At 35.3% G+C, this 13,729-nt stretch overlaps 1 protein-coding gene across 1 annotated transcript in view; it reads right to left on the bottom strand.

The window, feature by feature from the left end:
* LOC123541460 (dual specificity protein kinase CLK2-like) overlaps positions 1-13,729 on the bottom strand; it is a 55,719-nt gene that overhangs the window by 18,307 nt on the left and 23,683 nt on the right. Inside the window, exons 6-10 of the mRNA XM_053525882.1 lie at positions 8,332-8,448; positions 6,257-6,347; positions 5,038-5,113; positions 3,687-3,754; positions 2,417-2,546 (exon numbers count right to left, since the gene is read on the bottom strand). Coding sequence (XP_053381857.1) covers positions 2,417-2,546; positions 3,687-3,754; positions 5,038-5,113; positions 6,257-6,347; positions 8,332-8,448 — 482 coding nt within the window. The remainder of the gene's footprint in view (positions 1-2,416; positions 2,547-3,686; positions 3,755-5,037; positions 5,114-6,256; positions 6,348-8,331; positions 8,449-13,729) is intronic.

Raw genomic sequence — 13,729 nt, 5'->3', positions numbered from 1 at the left:
GTAGCATTCTTGATGGAAAGTCAGTAATTTACGTTAGTTATCTAGTATAATACCTACACCTGCCAGGTAAAAAGGCAGTGTACCTTTACAAAGAATGAAAAACTGATTATCGCTATGACATCACAGCCGCCAATGCCAAACTATAAATAACATTATATCCAGACTTACGTCTGTGGGAAGCTTGTTTTTAGCATTTATTTTTGTGATACAATGATGAAAACATCCATAAAATACAAATGATGGAAAGTTTTCAGTTAGATTACGTAACAAAAACATTTTTTCTTATTCTTTTTCTTCTTCTAGAAGCAACAATGGTGGGTGTTGCTTGGCGGAGATTTTTTTGTGTGTGTTAATAACTCCATTCATTTTCCTCAACTAATTAAGGGTCCCCTATCAGCTTAACAATGATTCATTCTTGTGTTACCTTCATGAAATTTTCTATGAAGCAACTTGAAATTTCCAACAAGGTCAGAAACTGAATTTTTCATGAAGTAAAAAGACTGAAACTCCCTACACTATAAGACTATTTTAATATGGTTAGAAGGTGAATTTTTCTAAAACAAGAAAGACTATGAAATTTTCTGAATTTCTTACGAGGTAAGGTGATTTTCTACTAGGTAAGGAAATGAAATCTTCTCTAAGGTAACAAGGTGAAAATTTCTATAAGGAAAGAAAATAATGGAAAAACCTACAACATTGTTACATTAAAAGGCCTTGTTTAACCTTTACCCTGCTAAATTTCTATAATGAACTTGTCTATCCTTCAATTTGGGCAATACCATTTATTATTCGAAGGGGTGTTCACTGAAAATTTACTGACTGAATAGCAAACAGTGCAGACCATGATCAGACTGCACAGATGTGAAGGCAGAATCTCTTGCCGCCCGCAGGCTAAAGGTTAATGACATTACATTACCAAAGAATTTATTTTTGGATCTACTAAATGCCAAATACAAATTATTTCAACACTGCATAGTCAGTCATGACTAACAGTACTTTGTAAGTTACTAAGCAATGAAGACAGCTATGTGCATTACTGAAAGTTCACCAAAAATACCTGGGATTTGAGTGAATAATCAATGATGTAGTGATAGTAAACACCTTCCCTTTTCACTTTTACCAGCAAAACCAGTAACAATCTCCTCAAAATATCAAATTTAATATAAGATTAAAGAAAGAATTACAACGACTTGCCGAAGGATAAGGAACAATCCCAAAATCTTCAAATGATACAAGTATTAATTTTTTATCTACTTGTATTTATGTAATTATAGGGCACAAAAGCCATATCATGATAAATTACTCATGAATCTTCCAAGATGAAACATCCAGTACACCTAATGTAATAGTCTACAAGTAATTCACAAGAAATACAGATAAAACAATTCCCAGGTAGGCGGTAAAGAACTTCTGAAATACATCCAAAAACAATTTCTTTCTTTGTGTAAGTAACAGCAATTCTCTTTGAGATAAATCTTAATACAAGCAAATATAGTTTCAACAGGATTTCAGTTATGCATGGACGTCACTTAACTGCAGACTTCCCAACTAAAAAGTACTTCAACAATTTAGAAAACAGAAGCTACATCCTCATTTTCACCATTAACACATATTTTTTCTTCTATTCCCCAACAGCAGAACAATGTTTTCTCATTTGCACTTGTTCTGCATAACTACTCAAAACTTGGTCTCAATTGTCTGCTGAGAAACTGTTAATATCTGTTGGGGATAATTGCCATAACTGCCCTTGCATTTTGTTGTTGCATCAATCAAAGAAATTCTAACCCAACAACCAAATATAAAATTCTCATTCATTTAGTCTTTAGGAGTTGACAGCCACACATTCATATCCCAAAGAAATGGCTATTTCAGTCCAAACAACAAAAATTTGTGGCCAGGAATATTAATAATTTTTCTTTCTGAATAAAACTTACTGTTAACTTACTGGTCAGCTGAAGAAAGACATTCGTGATTAAAATCTTGATAAGGTCTTGACTTAGAATAATTTTCATAAGGTGTTCATATGAGCCATCCAACATAACAATTATCCAAGAATTTAAAGTGAATTGTACTGATACAATGTCTGTCCTCAATTGAAGACCCTGATGTGACAATTTGTGACTTTCTACCCAACACATTGTCTCGAACTCTTTCACAAAATCATGAGAAGTGAGAAGTAACTTACTCATTTGAAGTTAAATTTTGTGCTTGATCACATCAAAATGTGCCTTCAGCCTTTAAAAATATTTTTGCAGATATACCAATCTTCCAAAAAAATCACAGATCATTTAACAGATGTCACCGTTATGGTGACTAAGCAGGACTTCGACAGAACAAAATAACCAAAATCTAGCCAAGGAGACTAAAATCTACATCAAGATTGCTTCCCCTTGTAAACGTGTAAAATTATACATACCTAATATCACTTCTGGAGCTCTGTAATGCCGAGTGGAAACAATTGTACTATGGTGCTCATGATCGAATGTTGCTGACCCGAAATCTATCAACCGGATGTCGGTGTTCTTTATATATCTTTCGTCCCGTTTCTGTAAAACAAAAATCATATCAGACTAAGTCACTGACTTATTCAATTGCTCAAGACATCATGAAAGCGAATCAGAATAATGCTAAGTTTGCGCAAACAACTTTGATCTTAGCATGCTGATACAGGTTCCATATGTGCGTATATATCCTCAACACTTGCAATGGTTGCTCACAGGGATGGCTTATTACACAATATGTGACATCACTACCTTCATGATTCAGTCTCACATAGACCATTACAGCTTTAATATACACTAAAAGCCTGTCTTTGAAAACCACTGTTAATTGTCCATTCATTTCAGATGTCATAAAGTAAATCTGGGTAAATAACGAAATTTTCTTCAAATAAGACCAAAATTATTGTTTGTAGGCAGAACATTTACTTATAAATATTAAATTTTATTAACTGTCAAATAAAACATGTGAACATAATTCTTTCATGTGAGGAAGCCTTCCAGCTGGCTTACTCAAGATCGGTGGTTCTACCTAGGTGCTTGCCCATGGTGAAATGCATGCATGGAGGGGCACCTGGGATCTTCCTCCACAAATCAATGCTGGAAAGTTGCCATATGACAAAGGTTTGTGTTGGTGTGACATTAAAACAAACAAACATAATTCTTTTGTCTCAGTCCTGCTGTATGGCAGAATAAGGTCACGAATGCAAGGTTCACCTCTACTCAAATGGAATTACTTGTAGTCTTCTGGATAGGACTTTAATAATTAGGTCCCAAGTAAGATGATTTATACCTGTATGGAAAAGCATTTAGTATTGGGAGCATCTTACTGTATTTTGGTCTACCCTCCAAAAACATAAAATGACTAATCATCTTCTGCAGTAGTCACTCGTATGTGTCAACATCAACAACAATTATTAACTAAGCTGCTGGCGAAACAAGCTTTTTTTGGCCCATGCAGACAAGGGTCACCTGCAGTCTGCATACGAATTTTTCACTGTTTAGCTGTCAGTCAGTGAACATTTCAGAAAACTGAATAAAGAAAAGTTGTTATATACCCATCAATTAAATCAGAAGGACTCAATCTAATGTGTAGAGAATAGTTTAAGACATTGGGAAAAGCCTAATACAATACGTTACATACTGAACTGCAACAAAGATTGTACCTACCATGAATATTGAGCTTACCTTTGCGCCATTGTAAGATCGTGTCATACATCTCTGATTGACAACACAACATATTTTCTGGTTAAGGTCTGTAATTGAGTGAGACAGTTCATAAGAAATTGCAAGGTAAGATTAAAAGTTAGTTTATAAAAATACACATCTATTAAATCCAGGAAGGAGCTTATCATTCTAATGATCAAGATTAAGAGGAATTTAGTTTAACGAATTCATCATTTGGGAAAATGATCCATTATGAGGAACACATACTGTTACACTACCGAACTGAAGTCGCACAACAATTTTTCACTCACTTACCATGCTGGACATGATTGACTGTGCCCTTTGCAACCAGTGTAGATTATGATCAGCCTGCACATCCATTCAGTCTGATTGATCTACACTGTTTGCTATTTAGCAAGTATCTTTTTGGTAAGCACCTCTTTTTAACAGTTAACGGTACTGTCCAAATTGGAAGATGGACAAGTTCATAATAGAAATTTTTTACAGGGTAAAGGTTAATGTACGTAGTTTCCAAGTTTCCATTACCACTGTTGAAATTTCTTATTTTAATTTACACATTACAGTGAGTATGTACCAGTTTAAGTTTCAATGCGTTTTTTTTTCTTCTTGTAAAATAAGTATCTTATTTGTTAGTCTGTAAAGAAGATTATATTTAACTTTCTGATGTTCCATTGATGTCCATGGCAAGCTCATGGATAAATACTCAAATAATTTTGTATGCTTTTAAAACTGAAAACACGACTGCAATGAGTTATGAAGGTATGACAACCAAGGTGGCGAAGGTATAACTGATTTATGACTACAGTAAGTTGTGTCGATATGACTACCATAAGTAATAAAGTTGAGAAGACATGATTACTCAGTGGTGAAGATATGACTGTTGTAAGTAGTGAAGATATTAGTACTGTAAGTGAAGATGATATGACTGGAGAAAGAAGCGAAGATATGATTAACAGTAAGTGTTAAAAGATATGACTATCACACATAGAGAATATATGATTACAGTAGGTGATGAATAAATAATTTTATTAAGTGGTGAGGATATGATTACAGTAAATAGCAAAATTTTTTTAGTGGAAGTGCGGTTTTGTAAGTGGTGAGTTGTCAGTAAAGAGATTTTTTTATGGTGAAATATATTAGTAAATAGCAAAGATTTTATAGTTAAGATGATTACAGTAATAGCAAAAAAATTTAGTAAGTGGTGAAGATATGATTACAGTAAATAGCAAAGATATGATAACCAGAAGTACAAAAGATATGATTACAATTAATGGTGAAGATATGAAGACTGGTTAAGATATTTCTAATGCAATAAGTGAAGATATGACTACAGTAAGATATTTTTACTTACATTGTACTGCATAGCACAACTGGTATGATATGTGTCGAACTTGATCCAAGTCATATGGAATATAATTGTTTTCTTTCTGTAAATGATAAAACAACCACATTAACACAAAGAAAAGGTTATTATATCATGTTAATGTGTTTTATGTATAGAACAAAGCTTGTACCTTAAGCCTACCTAAACGGTTAGTTATCATTCTTATAAATATTAATCACACAGGCAATGTAGTGCAAATTTTAAGGCCTGAAGTTTCTAATTAGTTTAAGACTGATGAATGGACATGTCACACAGTCTGACATGAAAACTTGCGCAATCACTTACACATTAATATTTAAATCCAGTAAGTAATAGTTATCGAAATCAAGAAATAGACAACAGGTGCGTAAAAGAAACCCTCCACAATATGATATACTGGGGAAAAAATTTGTCTTAACATCTTCATCTTATCTTCTGTGAAATAACAAATTTATGTGAGAGACTAAATTTCCTGGATTTCCTGGCATCAATCAACAAAAATTTAATCCCAATATATCAGTGAAGTTCCATTTCTCTATTTTGTTCAAAGGTCAATTTCCATGAATTTGTATATCTGTATAAAATAGCCATTTTTGAAGCCACACAATCTTGTGTCCACTGAATAAAATGATTACATAGTATGTTTTTTTACTAATTTATTATGACAGAAAGGAGTATATATAACATTTTGACAAGAGGGGATCACATTAAACATAGCTGTTCCTTTAACTAAATAGTGTTTAAGTCACACAAACAGAGTTATACATGTCATTAAATGACTTTCCAGCTTTAGAAAGTGAAGGAAATATCCCAAGTCAAACAGGCCCCTATGTTAAAATAACAGATCTTCATGAAGCCTGCTCAATGACTTCTTCACATTACACACCTTGCAGGCCCAAAACCAAAGTATGTTATGGAACAAGTGGTTTGAACATAATGCCTTTTAACCACACAGCCCTTTTCTACTGCTGAAAGGTTTTAAGCATCACTAGCAGTATATATATATATAGTTTTGAACTTAGACCACAGGAAGACTTCAAGTGATCTCTCATTCTCCCTGTGGTCAGACTGCAAAATATTTGTACTGTGGCTGAAGATGAATTTTGCTACCTGAGAGGCTGTCTGTATTTAAAGCACCTCTGAACATGTGTACCATGAAAAAGGTGCTATATAAATCTGGTACAATAATGAAGTGTATTATACTTACCAAGAAATCAAAAACACTGAGCCCTAACATGTCGAATGCTAGACACATGTGACCATGGTAGTCAAACCAATCCAACATTTGAACACATAATCTGAAATAGAGACATTTATATACAAACTACTGCACACTGTTATACTTTGATGATAGCAGACAATGCTACCTATATCACTACAGGCAGTATGATCATTGATGTCATTATAGTATAGAAGGAAATGCTGCTCACTCGAGAACTGAGGGCTCAAGCACCTGGGCTAATTTTTCTTTCTTTATATTTTCTATATCTGGATCACTCAAAACCCTGGATAATGTACAAAGTACTTTAAATGAAGTGTACACTGTACTTTTTTTATGCTGAATGTACAAAACCCTCTGCATAGCATTTCTAATGATTTCAATTTACAAACATTCTATATAGAAACAACCATCAAACTAGAAAATGCTTTTGTAAAAAAGCGCATGTCTCCCCCAATGCAAAGTCCTATAGGCAAGAAGTCAATAGGGGTCAGGAGCGAAAGTCAAAGAGACACTGATGGTTAGCTGCATAGGGATCATCTACTTGGCAAGTCCAGTCATCCCGCTAAATTTCAACACTCTTGGCCTAGTGGTTCTCAAGTCACTGTTCAGGCTCCTGTGAACTTGACCTTTGATCAAGTGACCTCAAAATATATAGGGGTCATCTACTCTGCATGTCCAATCATCCTATTAAGTTTCAACATTCTAGGTCAATTGGTTCTCAAGTTATTTCCAAAAAATGATTTTACATGAACAGGCCACTGTGACCTTGACCTTTAATAGACTGACCCCAAAATCAATAGGGGTCATCTACTCTGCATGTTCAATCATCCTATGAAGTTTCAACATTCTGGGTCAAGTGGTTCTCAAGTTATTGATTGGAACTGGTTATCAATGTTCAGGCCCCTGTGACCTTGACCTTTAACGGAGTGACCCCAAAAACAATAAGGGTCATTTACTCTGCATGAACAATCATCCTATGAAGTTTCAACATTCTGGGTCGAGAGGTTCTCAAGTTATTGATTGGAAATGGTTTTCAATGTTCACGCCCCTGTGACCTTGACCTTTCACAGAGTGACCCCAAAATCGTTAGGGGTCATCTACTCTGCATGATCAATCATTCTATTAAGTTTCAACATTCTGGGTCAAGTGGTTCTCAAGTTACTGACCGGAAATGGTTTTCAATGTTCAGGCCCCTGTGACCTTGACCTTTGATGGAGTGAACCCAAAATCAATAGGGGTCATCTACTCTTTATGACCAATCATCCTATGAAGTTTCAACATTCTGGGTCAAGTGGTTCTCTAGTTATTGATCGGAAATGGTTTTCAATGTTCAGGCCCCTGTGACCTTGTCCTTTGACGGAGTGACCCCAAAATCAATATGGGTCGTCTACTCTTCATGACCAATCATCCTATGAAGTTTCAACATTCTGGGTCAAGTGGTTCTCTAGTTATTGATCGGAAATGGTTTTCAATGTTCAGGCCCCTGTGACCTTGACATTTGACGGAGTGACCTAAAAATCAATAGGGGTCGTCTACTCTTCATGATCAACCATCCTATGAAGTTTCAACATTCTGGGTCAAGTGGTTCTCTAGTTATTGATCGGAAATGGTTTTCAATGTTCAGGCCCCTGTGACCTTGACCTTTGACCCCAAAAACAATAGGGGTCGTCTACTCCAGCAGCCCTACAACCCTATGAAGTTTGAAGGTTCTAGGTCAAATGGTTCTCCAGTTATTGCTCGGAAATGAAGTGTGACGTACGGACGGACGGAAGGACGGACGGACAGGGCAAAAACAATGTCTCCTGGGGGAGACATAAATATCCCAATTACATAAAGAAATGTAGGAATTATATCATGTGAATGTAGATGAGCGATATACTCACACACATCTAACTGATAAAAACAATTATCATTTTTATCTACATATATATCTTTAAATGGAAAATACAGTGGTATCCTGTAAGTCAGTGCCCTTTACCTGCAAGTTATTAGTAAGCACCAATACTGCTCTCTCTCTCTATTTTGTATGTTTTCTTTGTTATAAATCACAAATTACTCACTTTTTCCCTGTAGGATCTTTGTCCCATAATTTCTCCAAAACGTTTATTTCAAGTTTCGCCGCTTCTCTGTATTTTTCTACATTTTTTATAATCTTTAATGCTACATGTTCATTGTTTCTGAAAAAGAAAATATGTGAATAATTTCAACAGCTGCTTTCAACCTCTATTTCCCTTTAAACTTTATCCTGCTAAATTTCCAAAATGGACTGGTCCATCATTCAATTTGGGCAGTACCACTTATTATTCGAAGATATGTTCACTGAAAATTTACTGACTGAATAGCAAACAGTGCAGACAATGATCACAGATGTGCATGCTGGTCTTGGTCGCACTGGCCGCAAAGGAAGAACCACTAGCCGCCAGCAGACTAAAGGCTAAACAAAAAAAGAAAGCAAGTTATTTCTAACAGTCACTTTGTATCAGATGGAGTCACTGGTACTCGTGTCTGAATGTAGTCCAAATCTCACAAAAACCCTTTCACGTTTATATTACCCACATTATTGTCATAGCAAGAATTATTAATAACAAAGAACATTTTGGCAGACATCAATTACAATATAAATGGTTTCTATCTCTCTTTTATCACTTCACTTTTGGCAAACAAATACATAATGTCTGTTTTACTAATCATATACACAGTGTAAAATATCTAAGAATGAACTGGCAATGGTAATTATTCCGCTATAAACCATCAAAAACAAGAGCTTAGAGGAGAAAGTGCACTCCACAATTTCCAAGCTTGACAGAGAAATAAAGTATATCTGAGGAAGCTAGACCTATCACTGGAGTGATTAATACTCTCCTTGTGGATGATGAGATGGAACAACAGTTTAAGTATGTTTGTTTTGTTTTTGGGTTTAATGCCGTTTTTAACAGTATTTCAGTCATGTAACGGCGGGCAGTTAACCTAACCAGTGTTCCTGGATTCTGTACTAGTACAAACCAGACACAATGTATTTTATCAAATTGTCACGGAGAACATACGCCCCACCTGGGGAGCGAACTCATGACCCTGCCATCCATACGCCAATGCTCTCCCTACTGAGCTAAGCGGGCGGGCTAGTTTAAGTATGAGACTGAGTCAAATTCACTTAGTAACAACGAGTAAGAGTAAAATTGCACCGAACCTTTAAAACCTGAATTTCTAAAAGGGAAGTGGACATAATTCTAGAAATATTGCCACAAGAATTACAGTCCTTGTATCATATGATATGGGTGATGAAGAGGAACAACTGTTTTAAGTTTGACACAAATCCATAAAGTGATTACAAAGACAAAGCATCAAAACTTTATCCAAGCTGTAGATTCTGTGGCTGGGGCAAATAGGATAGCTCTCCATATATATTTCATAAAGCTGAACTTTTAAGTCAATATATTCAGTTCACGGTTTGAAAGCCTGTACTACAAGAAAACCTTTGCAATGCAACTATATCAGGTCATTTGTTACAGAATAAACTGCCAAAAGCAAACTGACTGGTTTTAATTCAAATAGCTGCTTCCCTGCTTAAAGGGGTTAACTTTTTTCATATGAAAGACTTATACAATTTTTGAGGGGTACCAAACCCAAAGAGACAAAAGGAGTGTGATTCAGTCAACAAACTGAACTGTCTCGCCAAATAAACTATAAATAGCAAAAATAAATATCTAGACATGTATAAAAATAGAAATAGAAAGGTGTGTAGCATTCAGCAAAGCATACAGACATTTATTTCACTGGGAAAGTAAACCTCTTGTTGTTGCCAAGGCACTGGCTGACTGCTACATCAACTAAATTTTTTTCTTGAAGCAGAAATTTCTACTAGTCAGCATACAAAATCATAACTGCCCTTACAGACAGCAAGGAAAACTTTCCAACCATGTTCAGCAGGACTAATACTGTCCAACTGGGAGCAAGAATGAGATTCCAATCATGTCGAGCAGGATTCAATAAATACTAGGAATGAAAAGAAAGAAGAGAGACTGGAAGTTTAAACGTCTTCGTTATAGATAAGAGTTTATGAAGTGAATTCTTTATGAAAAAGAAACCGATAGGGAGTGACCGACCGAGCTTTCTTTTTCTCGAAGAATTCTCTTCATGGATTCTATCTGACATAGTGTGAAATCTACGTTTGACCAATTAGTCGTGTCGGATTCTCTGCCTACCTTTGACTAACAAATATGTGCTGGCTTCTTTGAAATACGATGAAGGGGCGTAAATTAGTACACATGCGCATTCAGCCGACACTTCAGCGTGTAGAGCTGTTCTTCGAAAATCATTGCTACAGTCACACTGGTCTTAAGGAATAAGAAGCCATATTTTTTTAAAAATAACTTGCTCTGATTGGTCAAAAAAGTAGGTTGCACACTATTTATATGTTTTCTTATCTTCACAACCAGTCTGCTTAAGCGGGTACTGTTCAAAGAAGTGGGAAGAGGATAATATAGGGTGTTGTACATTTCATTACCTCTCCTGAATCTAACATGATATGCAGTAAAACCGAACTTCCTATTATTTTTGCTTTGTTGCATTCTATACTTCAAAAGAATTCTCTTGTATGTTTCATTATTTCATTGTACAAATAACATTGTTCTGCAACTACTTCAGGAAAGTCATCGGTCCAACGGACATAATTGAAAAATTTTGATGCGATCTGCCGTTTCTTAATCCAGATGTGGTCCGAATGACCAGCATTTATCGTACCCAAAGAACTGCAACATCTATGTCCAGGAACTATTTCAACAGCAGAAACTTCACTACAACTGCTGGCTGTCATAAACATTACCCATGATTCAGTTTATTAATATAGATAAGTGCCTGCCTAAACAATAACAACCATACCTTTGTACTTCTTGACTCAAAAGTTAACATGGGAACTGTTACATCTTTACACTGTTAACATATACACTGAACAGGCATTACAATACAAAAACTTCATCTCTACAGATTTTACAGCTATCTGTTACCATAGTAACACTGATGCTCATAAGTGATAAATGCTTCTTTGAATACCTGAGAAAAATTGCATATAAAATATACTGGGTGTTTAACCAGCCGGTTATCTGAAAACTGAAATATCAGATACCATATCTATTAATAGGAGAATGCAATATTTTATATATACGAATGGCACTCTTAACCTTTAGCCCGCTAAATTTCTAAAATAGACTGGTCCATCATTCAATTTGGGCAATACCATTTATATTCAAAGGTTTCACGGAAGTTTATGATGATAGACGTGCCTGCCATCAGCCTGCGGAGGCATGATCGGTGCATGTCGCACGACAAACTTCGCCGCAGAAAAGTAAAGTCTAGAATGCAGATTGTACAGAGCATTATATACATGTCCCTTTTGACATGCCAATGCATATGCTACACAGTAACTCCAGGGCAACAAAGATATAAATCGATTTCAAACATGATCATTAAGTTTCCTTCAATACTGACTGATACAGCATTATTTCTGACGAGTTCCATATTGTTAATAACAAAAACAAAGGTCTTTTAAAAAAATATTTTACATAAATTAAAAATATACAAAGTCAAGCGAAAAGAGATAGCAGTTTCTATTAACATTAACCCTTAGCCCGCTAAATTTCTAAAATAGACTGGTCCATCATTCAATTTGGGCAATACCATTTATTATTCAAAGGGGTTTTCACTGGAAGTTTACTGACTGAATAACGAACAGTGCAATGACCATGATCAGCCTGCATGGATGCGCAGGCTGATCATGGTCTGCACTAGTCGCAAACGCACAACTACTTGCCGCAAGCAGGAAAAAGGAGAATGCAATATTTTATATATACGAATGGCTCTCTTAACCTTTAGCCCGCTAAATTTCTAAAATAGACTGGTCCATCATTCAATTTGGGCAATACCATTTATTATTCAAAGGGGTTTTCACTGGAAGTTTACTGACTGAATAACGAACAGTGCACTGACCATGATCAGCCTGCATGGATGCGCAGGCTGATCATGGTCTGCACTAGTCGCAAACGCACAACTACTTGCCGCCAGCAGGAAAAAGGTTAAAGTCTAGCAAACTGGCAGGAATTGGTACACAGAAGCATTATATATCATATTTGTCCCTTTTGACATATGCTCAATGCATATGCTACACAAGTTAACTTGCCCAAGGGCAAACAAATAAGATATCAAATTTCCGAATTATCAAAACATGAGTCATTACATTTTCCCTTCAATACTGACTGATACAGCATTATTTCTGACGAGTTCCATATTGTTAATAACAAAAACAAAGGTCTTTTAAATCAATATTTTACATAAATTAAAAATATACAAAGTAAAGCGAAAAAAGAGATCTAGCAGTTTCTATTAACATTAAAGAATGATTCCGTACAGCTGAATGTTTTTATTTAGATTTCTTGTAAACTGATAAAAACTGGGCACACCCATTAGTTGTCGCAAAGGCATTGATTACAGTGAAATCATTTAATTTCATTGGCAGGAAATTTTGGAGTTTTGACCAAAAGGGCTATTTTGTGGGGATATAATTTCATGGACTTTGACCTTCGAACATACAATTATTGCAAGTTATAGTAGTGACAGGACATACAGTGGGCATTTTTTTTACTAAATTTTAAGTTTTGGAAATTGCAATGGGCACTTAAATTTGAGCAGGAGCTTTAGTAAGAACAAATATTAACGAAATGCATAATCGCAAAGTCACTCATATTAATCAGGGCCTAATTTATTCCAATGTCACATCAACATTATTCCACACAATATAATCCCATCTAACAAGCAAATTTTACATTCATTTTATCTCTGAATTTTGAAGATTCCCTAATAAACGGCCAAACAAATAAGCTGCATTTGACAGAAACCATAAAATTCTCTGCTAACCAAATTTAATAATTTCACAGCATTCTGGTTTATGCATTTGTATTTCTAAGAAGCTTCTTCTGTGGTAACCAAAATCCAAAGGAATTTAAAACAATCTCATATTTTCCTTCCCTGTGCCACCATTCTTCTACAACATTTCCATTTGGCCAACATTTTCAAAGATTAGAAACTGTCAGTTCTCTTAAAATACCATTCTAAGAATTTCGTACACCAAGCAAAAACTGATGTTATACCCAGCATCTTATGTATTGTCATCAGGAAAATTTGCCAGACACTAAGTGATTAAACACAGTACTTGGCTCGACAGAACATGGTGGATGTTATTTTAAGAAGACAGTGGCTGTCATTTAACTATAATTTTGAATTTTGTTAACAGACTTGGCACTGATTACCCCTGTAAAGATTAGTGGAAATCCATCCTATCATATAAGAAGTGGCTAAAACATCATAAAATTTGATGAATCAAGGGCCAAAACTCTGTTGAAAAACATCAGACTGGAACATGCTAATAACATGCACAACTAGGCTTGGCAATGATCACACCTATGAAGT

Source organism: Mercenaria mercenaria, chromosome 16 (assembly GCF_021730395.1).
Source record: "Mercenaria mercenaria strain notata chromosome 16, MADL_Memer_1, whole genome shotgun sequence".
NCBI classification, from domain to species: domain Eukaryota; kingdom Metazoa; phylum Mollusca; class Bivalvia; order Venerida; family Veneridae; genus Mercenaria; species Mercenaria mercenaria.
Note: the sequence above shows the minus strand (reverse complement) of the source record. Positions and strands in the feature narration are given on the sequence as shown.